This window comes from Dreissena polymorpha, chromosome 2 (genome assembly GCF_020536995.1).
Source record: "Dreissena polymorpha isolate Duluth1 chromosome 2, UMN_Dpol_1.0, whole genome shotgun sequence".
NCBI lineage: Eukaryota > Metazoa > Mollusca > Bivalvia > Myida > Dreissenidae > Dreissena > Dreissena polymorpha.
Genome location: NC_068356.1, coordinates 93853430 through 93876311, shown reverse-complemented (window position 1 = coordinate 93876311; position 22882 = coordinate 93853430). Strand labels below are relative to the sequence as shown.

General features: G+C 32.2%; 2 protein-coding genes across 3 annotated transcripts; one reads left to right on the top strand and one right to left on the bottom strand.

Annotated features, from left to right (window-relative positions):
- The first annotated feature begins 4545 nt into the window (after positions 1-4545).
- Positions 4546-10176, top strand: LOC127868097 (putative nuclease HARBI1). Of its 2 annotated transcripts, none has more exons than XM_052409692.1 (6): positions 4546-4952; positions 6160-6299; positions 6515-6709; positions 7067-7139; positions 8219-8400; positions 9030-10176. In XM_052409692.1, exons 1-6 carry the CDS (start codon positions 4734-4736, stop codon positions 9244-9246), a joined length of 1026 nt encoding a protein of 341 aa, XP_052265652.1. In that variant the 5' UTR covers positions 4546-4733; the 3' UTR covers positions 9247-10176. The 2 variants fall into 2 exon arrangements, with proteins under 2 accessions (XP_052265652.1, XP_052265653.1); XM_052409693.1 differs by having other exon boundaries at positions 4838-5301.
- On the bottom strand, positions 10115-13785 carry LOC127868099 (uncharacterized). The gene is made up of 8 exons (XM_052409694.1): positions 13713-13785; positions 13456-13522; positions 12881-12976; positions 12491-12554; positions 11732-11776; positions 11320-11370; positions 11069-11125; positions 10115-10564 (listed from the first exon to the last, which is right to left on the bottom strand). Exons 1-8 carry the CDS (start codon positions 13715-13717, stop codon positions 10380-10382), a joined length of 570 nt encoding a protein of 189 aa, XP_052265654.1. The 5' UTR covers positions 13718-13785; the 3' UTR covers positions 10115-10379.
- Positions 13786-22882: the final 9097 nt, after the last annotated feature.

Below are 22882 nucleotides of genomic sequence, written 5' to 3'. Positions count from 1 at the left end.
CATTAAAAGTTTATTCTGTTTTTAAAAGGATCCTTTTTACGGCTAGCGTTTACAGTGTAGCGGAACCATGTGGACATCTTCTGTACATAGACATTAAAAGAAACATATGCATATTCGTGGACATTGGATAAACTTGAGTACATATGTGAAATTCAGAAAATAACGGAATTGTGTTTAAATCAGCGGCTGTTTGTGCAATTAGAAAAAGGGGTTTAAGTTATGGAACATTATATTAAAATGATCATTTAAAACATATAACCATATGATAAGTAATTAAGTTATTTTTACATATTTCTATTTAAGATACGAAGTGCCATATTGTACTATGAAGCTTAGCCATATTTGCATGGCTTCTAAACACTATGTAAGGAACAAAATAAAATATGCCGAAAATAAAAAACTTAAACGCAAGTAAAAGTTGTATCTCAAGTCGCTGTTTAGTGTTAGAAAGCGAAACCTTTTGACATTTTTGTGCAGAAAACCATTAAATGAATGTTTCTGTGTTTACTTTTACAAATCAAAACATAGGTTTAGGAAAAATAGTAATAAGACATTATTTGTAGCTGTGGTAGTCGTTTTGTGAAGTGCATCGCAATTTTATGAACATGTTTGGTAGATGGCCCTTCAACGAACATGTTTTTTTTAATGTTTATGAACATTGACCAAGACTTGAAGAATGTATTTAATATTTACACAATTTTTTAAGTGTGAATGGTGAAATGAATTTCGACCACCCAACTTCCCTCCAGCCCGTTGTTGGTTAATCTATTAAGATATTGTTTTAAATAACTGGCCGAAAATGAATGCAAGTTGTTCACACAACATTTAAATAACTATAGATATATCTTGATCCTACTTAATTTGCATCGGGGAAAAATAATGATGAGATACACGCACATGTTATTATTTGAACAGTTAAATGGTAGCTTTTGAACACGCGACAAAGAAACTTTCTCGATAACAAAATATCATACTTCAAAAAGTATTGCCCAGGTTTTCCGGACAATTTTAACACGCATGTATGCAGTTGTTTATGCTTTATACTAAACAATAATTTGAATTCCGATAGAATGACCAAAAGACTAAAAGTACGGACATTGTGCTGAGCGGCATTGTTTCACAATCTATTGCAACATGTAAACATACATGTGGCGCTTGTGATAATTTGTTATTAGATGTTTTCACTTAATTAACTAAGTATAAAAGGCTAATGTTTCTAATCGTGTCAAAAGATGTTATTTGGAACTGATATACCTAATCAAATAACTTAAACCTATGAATGTTATGATTTGACATTTAAATTGAAATTTTGTGTAAGTATGAAAATATTTTTGTGACACAGGTGCATATAACAGCAAACAGTCATTTGTCTCTAAAGATAAGTTGAGACCCGAACACGGTCTATTAGAAGCCATTTTACAGTCACATACGTATTCATATAAGTCATAAATTCAAAGCAAACGTTAAACTGAAAATTCACCTTTTCGCCAATGTCTTTTTACTATTTATATAGCAGTTCACATTCCGACGTTAAGCTTGGATTTAGTTGGCCCGTGCCGTAGAGTTGGCGTAGATATTGGTCATAAACAAATGTACTATTTATGTACTAGGTGGCCAATTGCCACCAGTAACAGAAGCAAAACAAAAAGAACTTCTTCATATATGCTCTTACTTTTGAAAACGATCATAAAATGAATTCACGTACTTAACTTTAATATTTTGTAATACGATACAATATATTTTTAATATTCAAAATCTACTTTTCAAATTGATTATTAATAAAATAATTAACATATGTGTATAGCAGCAATAACTGTTTTCACGAATCACAATATTTTGTTTTTAATTTGATTTGAACATTTTAATAAGCTGTAAATACTTTTAATATTGATAAATTTATAATAAGTTATAAATAAGCAACATATAACTATTGAAGTATTGAAGACAATAAACGAGTCAACTGTCGGTACAAAGCCGTATCAGTTCAATATAATGCATCAACTTCATATTGATTTAACATTGACCGCTAGGAAAAAAACAACAAAAAACGTAACACATAAGAATACTTTATGAGATTCCTCAAGATACCATCCGATCTTTCTGAGAAACTTGTGTGTTTTACGAAATCAAATCCAAAGTTCCCACCGGTGAAACAGAAATATCCCCGAGAGACGATGAAATGACGTCAATCCAATTGTTATAATTTGATATATTTACCACTCTTATACCTTGAAGAAACGCGTGAACTAACAACTGAGCTACACGGACCTTTTTTGAAGCATACACAAGTTCTTAGTATGTATAGGCCGAATTATCCAAACGCAGTCAGACCACGACGGGTCTCCTTTACATTTTAAGTAAACTTAGAGATTAAAAGTAACGCACTAAACTTTTATTAAGTATTACTAATAGCAATTATAATATACAACTCATGTATAATATTGAAAACAGTAAGAATAGGAAATGATAATGAGTTTTACAAAGGTATGTACTACATTTTGTTCTAATATAAAGTGAAGACTATTGAAGACAAAATTAATGTGTTGATATTGTTTAAGCTTACACTAAGCAAATAATAAAACGGTACACTGTTTGCAGTATACAAGCTGGGAATGACTCGTTACATTTTATGTTTGAAAAATGACTGGATACACCCATGGGACAATTATAATTGATGCATACATATTTTAGTTTGTACACATTAGCGATGCATATTTATTACAGCTGTTATCGAAGAGAAAATTTCCATATTTGATGTATACAGCTATTGTTGCTAATGTTTAGATATACTCAATATATTATTATTAAGGAATAATTGGTAAACATTCCATACTGTAATTGATTTCTCTATAATGACTAAGCTGCGATGCATGGTGTCTGAGTTGTATAAATACACGCATAATTACGAAATGGGGATTTAAAAAAGAATTTAACAATGTTTATCTTGCTTAAGAACTAAACCACGTTCAATTTATGCCAACATCACGACAGTTAACGAGAAGTACATTTTAATTAATATAAATCAAATAAAAATTTATGCAAAGTAATGTGCTGATCAAACGTTCTGTGGCATTGTGGTATATTTAAAAACATACCAATATGCTTATATAAACCCGAAATAAGAAAAATCACGATTATGCACAAAGTCATTCTGTACGTATTTTTCTTAAGAACTGAATAGCAGTTTTCAGCAGTTTTATGCATTTCTTCGGTGTGAAATGTCTAGAAAATTACGCTTCATTTGCATAATATTGACAAATATACAATACGATTCTTATGAGTATAACACAATTTAAATAGTTGCATTGCCTTTCGAAAGGAATATCATTGACATTCGCGCAAACCATAACAGTATTTTGCTATTGAAGAAAAAACACTACGAGGATTGCACTGTGCGGTATGAAAAACATCCCGCATGGCCGGGTTATCCAATGCGTGTTTGCGTAAAAATCAACAAAGGGTCACCTAAGTTTGAATTGACCAAATAAAGGATACAAATTAACCAGGATCTTAATGCATCCGATTGTATGATTGTATGATGTCTTCGAAGTTGTTTGTTCAGTTGTTAACTTCTCAATTCTCAGTTTAATAAAGCTGTGAGAGCGCATTTACACTTGCAAAACAATCTTAAATATGCATTGGTTTGCAGATAATTTCAGTTATATTTAATTTCAAGTAAATAGAGTAAATACAAACGAATAGTCGAACACGCAATATCGATTTTATTAATTAAAATCACATTAAGCAAAAGGATTAAAAACTCTACATAGGTAACCAAAAATACCAAAAACATTGGGGTCATACAATATTGGAGATATATAACTTTTCAAAATGTAAGCACTTTTCTATTTACGAGCCTCGTGTGATATATTTCAACGCTAAACCGATGCGCAACTTTTCTTTACTTTATTTCGGATAAAGGCAATGTAGGGTTCTGAGCATTTAAATTGTGAAGGGTGATGCGACCGATATAAAATTATTCTTTGAGTGGAAACCCGTATCAATGAAATTTTGTGTTGTAATTCAAATTGCACTGGTATAGCCATCCATAACCAAATATAACGCGCGACAAAGTAGTTGACGCCTTTAAAAACCTCAAATTGGGTAAAGCGTCTGGTCCTGATGTGAATAGAATCTTACGTAAATCTACGCAAGAGCTAAAAATCCCAATTTGAAATCGTTTTAATGCAATTTTGACTCAAAGTTCAATGCCAGATGCTTGGACAATTGCAAATGAGTGTGCAGTATTTAAACAGGGCGACCCGTCAATAGCGTCTATCACCTACCAATATCTCTACTAAACACTATGTTAAAGGTTTCCGAAAGGATCATTTATAAACATATTTTTAATTTCCTTCGAAGTAACTCGTTTGTCACACAATATCAGTCTATACTAATATTTAGATACACCCAGTGTCCTTCTTTCATGTTAATGTTTCCACGAAATAATTATGGAACCTTCTTTAACAAGATAAAAATGCGGAAACGGCATTAAAGCATTGTTATATTTGTGTCTTACACACACACAGTATGTTTAGCATAATAAGCTGGAGCCCGTCTTATCAACGATCGTACGCCAAAGATAATCGTAAGAAACGGCTAAGATCGTCGTACGATTTTCTTAAGATTTTACAGTGTCTTATGAAAATTCCCATCTTACCTAAATCTTACGATTTTGCCTAAAAAGTTACGACTACCTCTTGGCACTCGCAAATATTGCGATATTCGTAAATATGGCGGAATTTGTTGCGTTGTTTGATGTAAACGAGCAAAACAGACGCAGACAAAGGGTTTTCCGTGAACGTGTGAATATTTTGGATGAATTAAGAGACGAAGAAATCATCGCACGATACAGACTGAGCAGAGAAGCGATTACGTACCTGAATGAAACATTGAGGGTAGATTTAGAACCGAAGACAAAAAGATCAAACTCACTCTCATCTCTTACTCAGGTACAGACTAAATTATTTTACGGGTGCATGTAAAGAAATGTTCACTGCATTGTAACCAATTGAACTGTTGGGAATCGTCTTTGATAAACATGCGTTTTGTAGATATGGATCAATTTGTGTTTGTAAACAAAATAAAGTTTAGCTAAAGAAACTTCAGCGTACAGTTTACATAGTATTGACAGGCCTGTATAAAGTCGCGCCAGTCAAAAATCATAAAAAGCGACATTTAAAGTTATGGTAGCCAGAACTAAATAAAGTTATGTTAAGTATCATCAAACGATCCGGCAAAAATGTTCATTATCTAGCGCCAAGTAACAAAAATGCTCTTTATGTGTTGCATCTCATACAGGTACTGTTGTGGGTTATGCATATATATTATGTCTATAAACGGCATAAAGACATGAACTATTTAACTGTGTTATTCGGACGGTGTCAAACTCGGATTCTAGCGATACTATTTGAATATTTCTTGGCAAAGGTGAACGCATCATCATATATTCCAACCATTTCATACTTTTCATTTGATTTTACTGCGGTATCAATGTATTCTTATAATACGATATTGAAATCGTAAGCAATTCACTCTACATTTTGCCTAAATGATTGATTATACAATATGCTCATGAGGTAAAATGTATTTGTGAGTTGTTACTATCAACAAAACAATGGAGCTGTGGACACTCAGATAAATTGAATAATGTGTAGCTCAGGAAATAAAGTAAACAGGTAAGTACATTAAACAAATTATGAATGTTACATGTAAATGATATACATATGGTAAACTATTGAACAACAACAATGTGCGGGGCACATCAATATACTAAAACGTACCTGGAAGTTCTAATGCTAAATTGGTAGCTGTCGTCAATTTTTTTAATTTAATTATATTCACATTTTGTGTTAAATGGCCTTTATATTATCAGAACTCGTACTCAAACAATCATGTTTATACATTTTTTAAATATATATGTTTGTTTAACATAAACAGTATCATTTTACAGTAATCATTTGAGTGTTTGAGGACATCCGATTAAGGGCGGGAATACAACTTGGATACAGTGAGTCTAATACCAACCGTGTACGTTTAAGTATATTGACCATACCCGGGGTACATGTAAACATACTATAAGAGTACACGGGGTACATGTAAGTAGTACCCGAGCCAACAATGACCAATCATGCCTAAGTGACTTGTTTCTTTTTTTAGGTTCTAATCGGGCTTCGGTTCTTGAGCAAGGGTGATTTTTTTTCTGAGGTTGCAGATATTCATGGTGTCAGTAAGCCTACAGCAGCTCGATGCTTCCATGTTTTCATTGATAGCCTGAATCGTCGTCTACATAATATCAGGTGATTAGGCGTCAAAAAAGTATTTTGTTTGCCAATATCGCCAATTATGAAAATGACTGTCCCGTAATTCATGTAAGCTAATCATACAACTTAAAAATATTAAAGTTTAAGAAAGAGTTATATATTCACTTTAATATAAGTACACTTATATATACATAAATGTATATAAATATATATAAAGAAACACACTATGTTGATCAGCTGAATCATTTCAGATTCCCAACTGAAAATGGCGCTATGGCACTCTCAAAACAAGACTTCTACAGGCGGTGTAGGATTCCAAACGTTCTCGGTGCTGTTGATGGGACTTTGGTTCCAATTCTAGGCCCTTCCGAAAATGAAGAGGCATATATTTGTAGAAAGGGGTTTCACGCCATCAATGTGCAAGCTGTTTGTGATTCTCGAATGAAGTATGATTTCTTTTCTTCACTATAATCATATACTTATATTTTACTATTTTTTAAGCAATTGAGACATATTTTTTGTTATGAACTTTAAATAATTATCGTTTTGATGATTGTGCTGTTGAGAAAATCAAATGCATGGTTAACCTTTGATGATCATTGTGAGTCCTTCTTGCACCGTGTTGTCACCATGTGAACACTGAAAATTAATCTTTCCTTGCAACTTTTAAAAACTAATTGCAAAAGATTTAAGCAATTTGTACATTTTTATGTTTTAATTCTATATAATGTTCGTTATTTTGTTATAGGCTATAAGTCACATTTGTACATGGATTGAAAATATGTTAGTATTATTGATTACAGTTTCATAGATGTAGTTGCAAAGTGGCCAGGTTCGCAGCATGATGCTTCCATTTTCAACACCTGTGGTCTAAAGGTATAAACTCTAAAAACACAAATTCAATTGTTCATTTTGTCACTGTATGTTAATTCATTTGTTATCTCCACGCTTTTAGGAGAAAAAGTGGGGATTATGTGGTGATATCCGTCTGTCTGTCTGTCCCTACGTCAGTCCTGGCCGCTATCTCCTCCTACACTATTAGAACAAGAACCTTGAAACTTGCACACATGGTCCCTATGAGCATATGTGCGGCGGTGACAGTTATGTTATTATGATCTTACCCCTGGGTCAAAAGTTATGGGGGTTGGGATGGGACCGCGTCAGAGGTTTTCCTGCATCCGAGTTTCAAAAAAGGCTCATAACTACTGTGTCCCTTCAGATATTTATTCTGAAGATCATTTCATTTAACATTGTAGGCCAAATTTAAAATAAATTACATTAACAAAGGAACAATAATAAACACTAATGCATATTAATACTAACTGTCAGTTAATGTATTTACAACAGGTTACATTTATAGTGTATATTGATGAACAGACAAAGGTGAATTTAAATGCCCCTTCCACATTCTTCGAATTGCAGGGCATAAAAAAGGAAGTTTTATTTCAGACTTCAGTTTATAAGAATATATGCTTTAACCATAAAATAAATTGTACTGAAATAATTGTTTTTTCATCTTGCACTCTTTGTACCATACTTATGGTTCTTCAAAATCCTATCTACATGTATTCAGCAACACTAAGGTTGCATTTGATATATACAAAATTATAAATTTTCTTTGCTGTCCATGGATTTATTATACCCCCACAAACGAAGTTAAGGGGGGTGTATAGGAGTAAACTTGTCTGCCGGTCGGTAGGTCCGTATTAAGTGTCCTCTCTCTAATTCAAGTCACAGGGTCACTTAGTGCGTTTTAAACATTAAACACCAGTGTCCGTTGTTTTTTGTGAAGAAAACATGCGAAATATTTTGTGTCATTGCAGAATGTGGGGGTATTCGTCATGTTTGTGACAAAGCTCTAGTTATTTTTTGTTGCAATTCACACTTTGAAATGCATACATACACACAATAAATTAAGCCAATTAACCTACCAAAATGATTTTTTATGCATTTAGGAACACCTGGAAAGAACACATGCAGGAATTTTGCTTGGGGATAGCGGATATGGCCTGAGAAGATATCTTCTCACACCTAAACAAAATCCCATGACAGAGTCTGAAAGGCGTTACAATAATTACCATGCCAGGGGAAGAGTGGTTATTGAAAGAGCGTTTGGTGTGCTGAAATCTAGATTTCGGTACGTGCATGCATTTATATTAAAATTTACAATTAAAGAAAACCTGCAAAACTTATGTGAATGATCATTATCTTTATTAATAATATATTTAAATAACGTTAGCAAAATTTAACATCATTATCTATGAAAATAACATAAGTTACGCAATTTATTCATACAGAAACAATTAAAGGGACTGTCAACCACGAATGACGAAAAAAGAAAAGTTAAAAAATACCGTATTTGTTTACAAATATTAGTTTATATTGATAAAAATATCACGAATGGTATATTACATTACTTGAAAAAGTTGTTATTGTCATTATATTCTGTAATAAAATTTTGCAATGTGAAATCAAAAGTACATCGCGAAAATAGTTTACATAACGATATGCACACTATAAATAACGCAAGTAGATTGATCATTATATATATATATATATATATATATATATATATATATATATATATATATATATATATATATATATAATATATACAATTCATGATGATCAATCTACGGGCGTTACTTATAGTTAACTGGTAGTTACCTGGTAGTCATTTGTGGTTGACAGTCCCTTTAAGTTTTTACCATGTTTCATAATTAACTAAGAAACTCATTTTTATGTAAGCATAACTTGTTTCAACAGATGCCTACACAAATCTGGTGGTGTACTTCCATTCAACCCTACAAAAAGTTCTCATGTTGTTGTGGCCTGTATGAAGCTGCATAATCTGTGCATAACGTTCAACGTGAAGGAACCACAAGATGCAGTCCATGTGAATGAGCTGGCAAATGAGGATGTCTTAAATGAGCATGATGACAATGCGCATTCATTTAGACAGGCAATCATTAACATGTTTTGAATGACTGGTTATAAGCACGTTGTAATTTTGTATAGCTGTAGTTAAACAATTCAATTCAAATTGATATGAACTGTTTTGTTTACATAAAAGTTTACTGTATTTATGCCCCCCTTCGAAGAAGAGGGGGTATATTGTTTTACACATGTCGGTCGGTCCGTCCACCAGATGGTTTCCGGATGATAACTCAAGAACGCTTAGGTCTAGGATCATGGAACTTCATAGGTACATTACTCATGCCTGGCAGATGACCCCTATTGATTTTTAGGTCACTAGGTCAAAACGTAAAGGTTACAGTGACTCGAAATAGCAAAATGGTTTCTGGATGATAACTATAGAATGCTAACGCCTAGGATCATGAAACTTCATAGGAACATAGAATATGATTGGGCAGATGACCCCTATTGAGTGTCAGGTCACTAGGTCAAAGGTCAAGGTCACAGTGACTCGAAACAGTAAAATGGTTTCCGGATGATAACTCATTAATGCTTACGGCTAGGATCATGAAACTTCATAGGTACATTGATCATGACTGGCAGATGACCCCTATTGATTTTCAGGTCACTAGTTCAAGTTCACAGCGACTTGAAAGAGTATAATGCTTTTCTGATCATAACTCAACAATAATTAGGTCTAGGATCAAGAATATTCATAGGTGAATTGATCATGACTGGCAGATGACCCCTATTGATTTTCAGGTCACTAGGTTAAACAAATTATTCAAACAATGGCTGCCACTACAACTGACAGCCCATATGGGGGGCATGCATGATTTACAAACAGCCATTGTTATAGTTACACATTTTTCAAATGACCTTTCAAAATATGACATTTAGTTATTAACTTATAATGAGTGATCTTGTGATAAAAAAAGAGTTGCCATTTTTTTATTTAAAAGTATTATGCCAGCAAATATATAACTTTAAACCATAATTATGTATGTGTTTGTTTTTCTACTAACAACAACTCATTATTAATGAAAATTATTTTGTATCAAACCTGTGCACATTGTGCCACAAGGCCTAGAGCTTAACTATTTGGCATATAACATTGTGTATATGCACTTGGGCACTTGCAACAGCTAAGAGGCATCTGTTGTAACAATCTTTTAGGCAGCTTTAATTTATAATAAAATATCAGTTAAAAAAACTTGACATAACATTGTTGCTGATCATGGCATCAGTCAGCTTGTTAACAGATGCTGTTAGCTGTTGCAAGTGCGCAGTCTGTTCAAGATGTGCACAGATCAGTTCTTTGAGTAGGGAAACTTTTTCTTCTTCAAGTTTGACGATCATGTCCCGTTGACTGCTTGCTGATACATCTGTAAAGTCAACAATTCCATTACAAGATAGTCAATGATGGCCCTATGAAGGTCACCTGAAAATTGTTTTATTTCTACAGACAGAAACTTTTTTGTAATCAACAGCAGAATCATTAAAACATGTTAAATGCTACTGGAAACTGTCATGCCTATAAAATGATAAAGGCACACAACAAGAGTATGCTAAAAATACACATAAACACTGCACAAAACCCATATATTTCTTTTAAATAAATTAAATTGACGAAGTCATCTACATGACTCCGTGTAGGAATCACTGAAGTACATGTAAGATAACAAACATGTTCAATTTAATGATAAAAAACAAGTCTGACAGAATGTTGGACGGACAATCATGTCGAAACAAAATATATCCATTTTTTTAGGCTGAATTATAAAATCCATTTTGATTTGTTGCATAAAATGTGGTTATCAATTCCTAAAAAACATCTTTTATCTAGAACTGTATTTCAAATGTAAAATATTACATTAATTACTATTTACCTTCCATTTTCTGTCTTTTCTTTATTTTTTCAGACACTGATGCTTTTCTTTCTGTTTCTACAAATTAATTAAATGTTTTTATTAAAAACATGTACATAAACATAACTGATTTGTTCGAATTGTCAAGTTAGAAGGCAAACAGTTGTTAATCATTAACATGTTAAAGTACTACATGATTAATTTTGCAATTATATATACCATACATTCTCTTGCAATTCTATTACATGCTAATACTTGAAAACAAAATTTACCTGGCTCATTGGATACTTCTCTTGCTGGGCATGATGCCCCTTGGACTGGTTCTGGAAATAAAATTGAAATTGCAAATTGTTTAATGCACAGGCAAGTTAATCAAGTTTATGGTTTAAAATTTGCATTATATATATTTTTTATTTTCATAAATATTTTTGGCTCTCATTGGGGGAAATGTAAGTGGAAAAAAATATAAAACAAGAATTTTTGACTATAAGGTAGAGATCATCAATATTAATATCATAAGTATGAATCAATTTGTTTTACATATGTTCATTAATGACAACTGAATAAACAATGTACTTTCAGTGTTGCATACATATACCCGTTATAAAACTTCAAAAAGTGTTATTGATATTCTGTACCATTATTAATATTTTTCATTGTATCTTGTTTAAATAAGAAACATACCACTAATACTGTTAGATATTGATGGAACATCTCCTTCTTGAGCATCTACAACAAACAGTTCAATTAAAATGCATATGAACAATTGTATGAAAATACCATTACATAATAGAAATATTAAACCATAAATTAATCAATAATATGCATATTCTAAGTGGAGAAAGGGCCATAATTCTTACAAAATACTTGATACAATTGTCTGCTCTTGTTTATAGGTTTGGGTCAGGTTAATAAAGAAGTATGCAAAATATAAAAGCCATATGTCAAGGGACATAAGAAATATTTGAGGTGGTATAACGCAAACTTTAACATGGATTTATCAATAAGATGCATATTCTAAGTGAAAAAGGGCCATTTGTCTTACAAAATACTTGATACAATTGTCTGCTCTTGTTTATTGGTTGAGGTCATGTTGGTGAAGAAGTATGCAAAATATTAAAGCCATATATCATGTGACATAGGAAATATTTTAGTTGGTACGCAAACTTAAACATTCAAACGCTCACGGGAACGCCGAACCCGGGGTGAGTAGGATAGCTCCACTATATATATTTCATATATAATAGTCTAGCTAAAAATGAAACATTTATCGCCAGTTTGAGACACAATATGATATACAATTCTTGAACTAATACAATAATCCAAAACATAATTTACAATTGCAATTAAATTTGTGTACAATAGACCCTATATCATAGGCAAAGTACTCAAGATTCATATATTATTAAGAAATTTGCTAAGTATAGTAAATAGCATATTTACCAGCAAATATATCAATAGCATTCACTATTCCATCTATTGAACACTTCGGGATAACTGTTACAACCTAAAATTATAATTATAAATCAATCACTTAATTTCTAATTTTCTTTTGATATAGAGTGTTAGATTCAACGGATACATTAAAGTATTAAATGTATAAAAATATGTCATATGACAAAAATTCAATTTAAAGAAATGTTAACTTAAGTATTTAAGTAATGGTAACACAATGTCAATGGAATGATTAAAAAAGGTTTTAAATAGAAATTCTTATTAAATAATCACTTCAGCTAACATAATAAATGTTATCATTTCGATAGATAAAAACTATATAATGTTTAATGTCATCATTCCTGAAATAATTAAGAAAGAAAGAACATGCATAAATACCTTCTCTTCCAGGTTTGTCAGACCACCTGGATAGGGCCCACCGCCTGTTCTGCCCAGCTCTTTTTTCATAGATTGTGCCTTCTTCTTTGCACTAGACTGAAATAACAAAATAATTATCAGAGTGATGTTCTAACTGAAAAAAATTATGACCCCATGTTATATCACATTCATTATATATTGAACCAATATGAATTATTATGGGTCATTTATATACCATAAACTATTGTTTTATTAAATAAAGAATCTTTTGAATTAAAGCCTAAGGGTTAATCAATGACATTGCCAATAATAATTCTATACTATGTATTGCAAAAGTAACATCTCAGAAATTCTTTTTTTAAACATTCTAGGTTTTTAAGATTACATAACATTGTTTTTGCATGTTGTAACTCTAGGAGTATGACAATTTTTAGCAAATTCACCAAAAAACTTATATCTTGTATTGTGTTTGTCCATTTGTTCTTGCCAGTAAAAAATGACTAAAAAATGTGTGTTTGTGTATATATATTATATATATATAAATATGTAACATATTTTATTGAAATTAAGCATGAAGTAAAAACTAAGATGTATACCTTTGTGTCAATCCATTTCTTTTTCACTTCATCAGCAGTGCGCTGACACATTGATATGCTGTTAATCCTATCAAAAGAGCAAACAAAGAAAATAAAAACAGGAATTACACATTTGATACTTTTTCATAAAATTTAAGTGACAAAATTCAACAAACATAATAAAAATTTTGGTATCTGACAAAAAGTTAAATGAAAAATATCATACAAGATGATATATGATGCATCATAAACTATCTTTTCAAATTAGTAAAACCTACCACATAATTCACTGATAATTAATCCACTATTTTCACACAATGACCTAGAATTTATTCTAGGTCTTTGATTCACAGATACAAATCATTGAAACGCCTTTGTCATTCGTTCATCATGTACAACTACAGTAAATTATCGAGCCTGATGTAGCATTTTATCGCATAGTGAGGAGGAAACTAATCACAAGATATATCTAATATAAAATGTTTACCATTTGATTAGAATTATCATTCCTTATAATTCTAAAAAAAATAATAATAGCCATATGTGGGCTTGACACTAAATTCTACAGTTTGGTCTCCAGAGGGAACCCTGCCTATTAAAATTGGAGCAAAATCCTGGGAAAAACTGGTGTCCCTCACCAAAATTTGGGGGTCTCGGTTTCCCCGGACACTGTTTGTGTCGATGCCTGCAAGTAACTTTAGGCTAGCAAGTAACCTGTAAATGTAATATTGACTATGGTCCCTTTTTAAATGGTAATGAGACTATAAACGATGAAACCACTATCAATTGCAAAACACGTTTTGTTTTTAAATTGTAATAGGAATTATGTGATTAAAAAGGAATTGGAGTGTTCATGACAGTATTCAAATCGTATCTATACGATACCTTTTTGCTGTCTTTTCCCAGAAAATGGCTTTATCTTTTGCCGATATTTCGTTGCTAAATTTTAGGTTGATCTTCCGGCCAGTTTCGCTGGTGCACTGTTCTATTAAAATCTCTCTTTCTTCTTCTGTCCAGTTGATTTTCCTTTTCTTTTCTTTTCTTTTCTGCCATTGTCAACTATGTTCGTCTGGTTGTTATGACAGTTACTCGCGTAATACCTTCATCGTGAAGAGTTAAGCGATGACTTAGTGCGCATGCGTTATTTCCTTACGATTCGTAACTTGTCAAGTTCGTACGACGTGTTTGATAATACAGTCGTACGGTAAATCTTAAGGTGGTCGTACGCTCTTTTGTTTCGCTGCGATTTTATAAATCGTACGATCGATGATAAGACGGGCTCCTGGTATTTTGTAAAATGAAATTGAGTCTTCTATAACAGCAAAGGACAACTAATGAAAACTATTGTGTCATGGCTTCGTTAAAAAGTCATTATAGACCAATTTCTATGGCGGCTATTTAGAGCAGTAACGCGGAACCCTACGCTTACGTTTGGTATACGACCATACAAGGAATTATTATAAATTTTCATGAACATGTGCCAACAATTTGAGAGAACAAATAAGTATACAAAAAGGAAATTTCTCATTAAAACTCCACCGACCGTATTGTGCAAACAGACAAAATCCATACAAAAGTACCATAATGAACATGCGTGTAAAATGTCTTTACAAATGAAACCGTTCGGTTGGAAAATAGTGGTGTTTTGATATATTCCACTCTTTATCAATGGCGACCATTTAGTGCTGGGAACTGGGAACCTTCATTGGTAAAGTAATAAAGAAAAAAGTGCATGCATACAAAACTTTAACTTTCAATTTTAAACTCAAGCGGCAATTAAATGCAATAGCAGGAATCCGTATGAATTCGTTTTCAGAGTACCGCCTATTAAATTTTCGCGTGAAAATATTGACAAATCTGTCAAACGTTTACTGTAAACTGCTATTTTGATACATTTTTAAGCATTTTTGCAGTGAAGCGGAAGCGTATGGTTATGTTTAGTAGATGGCTAAACATGAAACATTTGTACATGTTCACGAAGATAAGCAGATATTTGAAAAGAAGATGTTAAAAGTATACAAAACTTAAATATGAATTTTCTAACGACGCCGTTAAATATCCTGCCCCGACGACCCTCCCCCCTTCGCCCGTCCGCCATCCTGGACGTTAATGACATTAGTTTAAATTAACTATCTAAACCCGGGGTACTTTTTGTACATAAGCAGAAGATAACGAAGTTTTAGCTGAGTTTCAAATAAAAAATAATAAATATAAATAAATAAAATTAAATATAAATAACAAATTAAAACTACCTAAATTATTTTGTTAAAATAGTATAAGAGCTCCAAACACGATCCATTCAATCACAGTTTACATTAACACAGGTATTATATATAATAAGTGATATTGTAAAAGCAACATTTACATAAGGTCACGTTAAAATCATTTTCTTCACACCGTTTCTTTAGCGTGTGAACGTTCATTATTGATTTATATTGGCTGTGCTTAATCACATTGTATACTGTCTTTTATTTCACATTTCCTAAAGTAACTGTAGAGACACATAAGCATGTTCATCGATTGACCTCTTCTGATTCAACTTTCGTAGCCTTATACACTTGATACTTTGTATGGCGTATCATATCTTGAACAGTATTGAATACAATAAAGGAGTGCACAGGCTTTAAAAAACAGTTTCAATTCAATAGTATGCATAAACTTCACTTTGTCCATTATCTGTTCAAATGCATCTTTCACAATCAAATCAAATCCATTGTTTAACCACTAGTACACATTGAAGGGCATACAAAATTAACAAATTGGTTTTGACATGTTTCATAATATTATCAGATCTTTTTGATTAACTTGTTAGTTTTTTTACGGACGGACATAAATCCAATCTAAATTGTCTTCTGATGAAACGTAACTATCCGATGGACGATTGCACGAAGTTCATGCAAGTATCAGTTTTCGCCAAATTCACCATACTTCACAAATAAAATATTGCGTATAGATCCCATCACATGCGATATCGTGCAAATCTCCATGCAACACGTGTAAACATCGGGCGGCTGAGTCGTCGATAATTGGTGTGATTGACACATTATCTCCATTCAGCCAAATCCAGCCTAAGCCATCTAGCTTTCGAGCCTCTGTCAAGTACCCTTGAACACTCATTTCATTCGATAAAGCCGGTACGAGTTCAGCCAGGTTGAAATTGTTTCTTGCTAGACATCCCCCTAAATGGATGCAATATTTCTGGGCTTCTGTCCATGACACGAACGTCCTATAGCCTATAGTTTTATAGACAGACGGCGACACTTGTGAATAAAAAATTCTATAATAATGTTAATTACTATTTTAAAAATAATAACTCAGTTGAGAAAATGTATTTATTTATTAATTATGTATTGATTTATTTTGGAGGGTGTCAAGATGTTAGATCGCATTTTCAAATCATACAAAACGAATTTACACGACTGGTGTAGCAACGTGTGAACACATTAGTTTTAGATGACCCAAATGAAATATTGATACTATGTGTTACTTAAATCAATGCATTTTCTATTTATTTATGCCGTTGTACGATGCAGTTATGATATGAACAAAATTTGATTTAGCGTCATGACATTTCGTGTATTTTGATATCCTTAATATTACGTCATAATAATAATATAATCACAAACATATCGGTCACCGCTGTAAACAATGCATCAGTTTTTGCACCATTGTCGTTCAATAATATTGTTAAATGACTGTATTAATTTATTTTATGTTGGTAAACAGGTGGAAATTTACCGTACCGATGAGGTTATGCACATATTGTTAAAAGGAAATGTGAAAAAGGTCCAAACAAACTTTGCAAAAATTACCTTTTTGTACACATTAATATAATTGGAATTTCCAGCTGCGCAGTTTTTTGTAGTCCCATACTGGTAACGGTTACACAACTTACTACTTGCATTAAAGTCGACAAATATGCAGTGACTGCGGCACATCTGGAGGCAGGCAAGTCGACTCTTGCTTGTGCGAGAGTCCAAGAGTTGCATGAAACACTTCGGAAGGCTGGCTGGGTGAAACTGCGTGATGTTTAAAGTGTAAATTCCAGCAATAATTATTGCGAATGCAACAAAAAGCTTCATGATTGCTTCAGGTATTACCGGACATTAAGTTTCAATATTTGTAAATGCCCTGCAAGCAAGACATAATGCTTCAATAAAGGTTGTATGGCTGTTTTATAATACCCGTTGTAGTGGCGTAGCTCTGAATTGCGTATATAAGTTCTTTGGTAAATTTTAGGCAAAACATAAGAGATAATATGATCGCCAGGCACAATTTATTAAAATCTCTTAAACAAGAACTATGTTGAGAACTTCGGACAATCTGCGTTCAATTTGTATGGCCTCTTTAGTTATTGTAAGGGATATTGCCTTTCTAAATATAGGTTACAACGTACATCAGACTAACCTCAAAGCGAACATTTTACATATGTAACGTAGCAAATGATGGACCTCTAGAAAATACATGTATTTCAGGGGAGTAAAATCATGTTCTTATTCACTTATTAACAAAACCTCGACGTCAAATGATTAACACTGGGATTACAACATTAGAAACGGTAAAAGCACTGGGATTAAACCCGGTTTGAGGTTTATCAAACCTCACACTTACCCCAAAATTAATCGTAAATCAAATCTGCTTCTAAAACGATCTCAATCAAATACTTTTAAATAGACAAACATTGAAAACCTTAATGCCAAACCGGGACGCGTGTGTAAAATATTAACCTACTTATGTATCGTGTACAAGGGTCGTGAGAGTCGGATATCGACTGAAACGATCCGAGGATTTATTTTCAAGTGATAACGTTACCAAGAAATAATAAATTATTTCATATTATTGATAAAATATGATATTATAGCAACAGTTTTGCTGGTGTGCTGTGTTAAATGTTCTCCTTAATGCTTCCTATGTAAAGTCCGAGTGAACATTAATCCGGATATTCATTGTTACCACGGAATCACTGCAAAATTCTGAACGTATTGCTTTTAAAGATATTTGAGTGTAACAATTAATATAATAGCACATTATCGTGTTGTTATCCATTTCGGACATATCACACATTTATAACATACACATACTTGATACTACATGTAATTATTATAATGATCATTTGTAAAGTCTTCATTTTAAAAAATTAAATTGTATGTCTCGCTTATGAACTTAAGTCTAGACAAACTGATTGTGCCCGATTCAAATTTTTGACAATATACTTTCCTACGCAAATTTGTCAACTTATTAACATTTTATACGATATTTACACCAAAGAAGTGTTTCTTTACCAACACATGCTCTAACCAGACATAATTTTGTTCAATTGAAAGGTCTTTGTAGATATTGACAGGGTTATCCAATCGCAGTCAATATACAATGAGACTCCTGTACATTTCAAATAAACATCTATATTGAAAGAAATTATGTTTATAATACATAATTTAGCCAAAATATCAAATATGAAAAAATAATGATCTAAACATATAAAAAGTTATGAACGGAAGTTTGTATAGAAAAAAATCAATAAAATGGGAGACATCTTAGGTTGATAGTTTGCAAGATTAACCTATACCAAAATGTGGAACAGTACACATTTTGTATTATCAAAGCTGAGAATGATTCGCTATATTTTAGTTTTATAACTTGTTTGATACGCCCATGGGATAATTATAATAATAATAATTAGTATTTACATAATAACAATGCATATTCAGTACATCTGTTACCAAGAGAAAATTTCCATCTTTAATGCATTCAGTTATTGTTGCTGGTGTTTAGATATACTCAATTTGAGTAGTGTAATAACGGAATAATTGGTACAGCAATCAATTCTGTAATTGATTTATATGCTATTATGTCATTCTTAGCGGTGTGATATTTGAAAGGTAAAAATGTATTCGCATTATTAAGTTACAGGTATTTTAATATTTTCTGGAAGTTATTAAATATATGTCTTGCTAAACATTAGATTACGATATAGTCCGACCAATGTAGGGAGAGGTTATGATTGCATTAGTATTAATGAATATAAACCAAAATAAAATGTAATTATTTAAATGTCTGTATTATATTGGTGTGCTCAAAAACTCAAAACCGTTCGTCATAAAAAAAATAGTACGCATTTACTTTTACTTATATGATTTAACTAAAAAACTTCTAGGAATGTTTGAGAATAATCAATAAGCCTTAAAATCAGGCCGAATATTGAAAAATATAATCAAGGCCTGCATAAAAATAGTTCCTTCGTAGAGAACTATAACATCAATATCAGTCTAAACTGAAAAACTTAAATCAGGCATATACATACTTACTTCGGAGAGAACTAAACCATTAGTATCAGCCTGAGCTGATAACTATAATCGGACATAACATTAAAAATGTATAAGTATGAAATGAGAAAACTGAAGTTCACTAGATAAAACACAATGTTCTGAAGAGTGAAGTCTTCCTGTTTCTAGCCGTAATTGTTCGTTCGGGTCCTTCGTGGTTTAATGTAGTGTTCAATAGGAAGGGCTGGAAACGTGCCTTATCGCCCCATTGTAGTACTCGTACAGGAAGCGCCAGCCAGTGAACAGGTCCTCTGTATTGGATTGTTGAGAGGTAGGCAGGTTTAATGTAGTGTTCAAAGGAAGGGCTGGAAACGTGCCTTATCGCCCCTTTGTAGTACTTGTACAGGAAGTGCCAGCCAGCGGACAGGTCCTTTGTATTGCGGTGTTGAGAGGTAGGCATGGTCTGAAATGATAACTAACAGCGTGCATATATTATAAAACCAGCAGCATACCGAACAGATGATTAAAATCATTTAAACTTGGTATAATCTTGAAAATATAATGACAGATTACAAAAATTACATTAATATTGCGAAAGAGATTATAAATAATTGTCTCCTAAATCCTATTGTAAAATATACTGTGAGTCAAAAACATAATCAAATGTTAAGAAGAGCCGCTTTGTTATAATTCATACAGTATTTAACCCATGAGTTCAAGATTGTAAATATGATTCACATTGTTCATGACTTAAGTACATAAAGACACATACCGGTAAATGATAGTATATTAAATAGCGAGCATGGCTTTTAGTGACAATAACACTCGAGTGTGTTTTAGAGATAGATACAAATACATATGTCTTGCTTATAATGAGCACAAATGTTATATGTACACAAATACTTGAAACCTGAAACTTGCTAATTTGATGAAACACCTATTTATATAATTATATAAATCAAAATGTGTTTACAAAACATATACCTGTACATAAAATTGATATAAAAAATTACGATTGATAGATATTACACTTAAGAAGCATTAATGAAAGTTTAATAATGGAAAATAGTTTGATAAATAAAAATGTAGAAAGAAACTTCAGCAAGTTTTTGGCATCATAAAGACACGGTTTTTCATTAACTGAAGGATAAGCCCAAGGATATTTCTGTTCTCTGGCTCGGGCTGTGGGATTCCGCAGCTACCGGTCACCTTTACGGACACTCCTTGGGTATAACCTTATGTGAACTATTGTGACAACCAGTCACAAATAGACTGACCAGATGTGACTACAAGACAAAACTTGAAGGTTAAAATTACAGTGTGACTATAAGACACACCACACCACACACAAATAAGATATATATATATGAATATGAAGCTTTTAAGAATATTAAAATTACTTATAGATTTTAGTAGTTACAGACTTAACAAGGATATGTTAATGAAAATATTACAACCAAATAATTGCCATAAAGAAAACATTAACAACAATAGCACAACAAAACACATCACAAGAATTTTAAAATACACACGTTGACCATATAAATGAGGTATGGTAGTATAGTCTAAAATGAAAGGGTGTTTTATTGTTTATTTCATAAAAACGTGATGACATCTGTTAATGTGACAGTGAGAAAACCCAGCTTAACTGAGAATACAAATGTGACGTAAATATTCATAAAGTATAAGCCCAGGCTGAACTTAAAATTAAATAAGACAATGATAAATATACAAGATATATAGAGCTGACCCGAATTGATCATCATTCTTAAAAAGGCAGAAAAAATAATAATTTAAACAGCCAGAACTTAAATGTTACGGAGGTTACGCGCGTATTCCATGCTGTAACCAAAAGTCTTCTCTCACCATTGTAACGAATTGTTTACTTAGCACAAGAGACAATTTAAATTGTTTAAATATTAAATAATTAATAAATGTGCGTAGCACAAAAAAATGTTTTAAAACAGAATACTAATTTATTTGATAATTGTACTTGGAACATTGCAATCGTTTTAACAAGCTGTAAATACATTAAGATATTCATTCATTGAATAGCTTATTTCGCTCAACAATCCGTACGTAAAACTTTATTATAGGATATGATAAATAAGCAGAATCAACTTTATATTAAACATTGTCTATACAAATGCATCTATTCATATTCAAATCCAAATTGTTCTCTGTTTTTGTTTGTTCTTCATTTAAATTAACCACTAGTAAATTAAAAGGTAACATATAAAAAGTACCTTGTCCTTTATACGTTTTAAAAGTTATCTTCAGATGCTGCTAGCAACTAGGTTTGGCAGACGGGCAAAGATCAAATCTAAAATAGTATCCTGTAAAAGATAAATATCATAGGGAGGATGGAATGACGTCATTCCACGTATCAGCATATGTCAGGTTTTCATAACTTCCAAAATACAATATTGCGATAGTCTTCACACCACATAAATTACACTACATATTGCCGTCACAAAACTGTGTATACCTTCCGTGCTGATGCTTTGTGTGATGGATACCTGTGGTCACTTGTACACGTATATGTTAGTTACCATATATTGCCTCCTCAAAAATAGGAACAAAGGGTTGCTCGGCACAATTTTATAACTGTTAACTTTTATAAACTGGAATTACACTAGTTCAAATGCTAAATGAGTGAACAAAAAGATAATGTCAACCTCAATAGTGTTTCCACTAACGTTTCAAAACGAAAAAGTTAGGTAGATCTGCTAACCTACTTTTTTCGTTCACAAATTTACTTGTCACTTCAATAAAGCTATGTTATGACATCAAATAATCTCATAAATCTCTATTTTATATGACTGAGTTGTATATTTACTTATAGTTAATACATTAAGAAAATGTAATCGAATGCAGCAAACATGATTAAACCCACATTTGTGAAAATAGTAAATGTGATACTATTTAGCAAAACGGATCGAGACAATTTAATAGCATAGCAAAAACAAACAATTCGATAAGTGTGATATTATTTTAATATGAACATAATAAACCCTCGCTCGTCACAGACCTTTTGGCGCTCACAAGTCCTTTACCATCTTTTCCTAAGCCTTGTACGGTAAACTTAAACTTCAACACAAGCTATTATAATGTTCCCTTCATGACCGCATAATAGTCTTATTTGTCGACGGTATTGTGCGCATTATAATATTCTTATAGAAGTG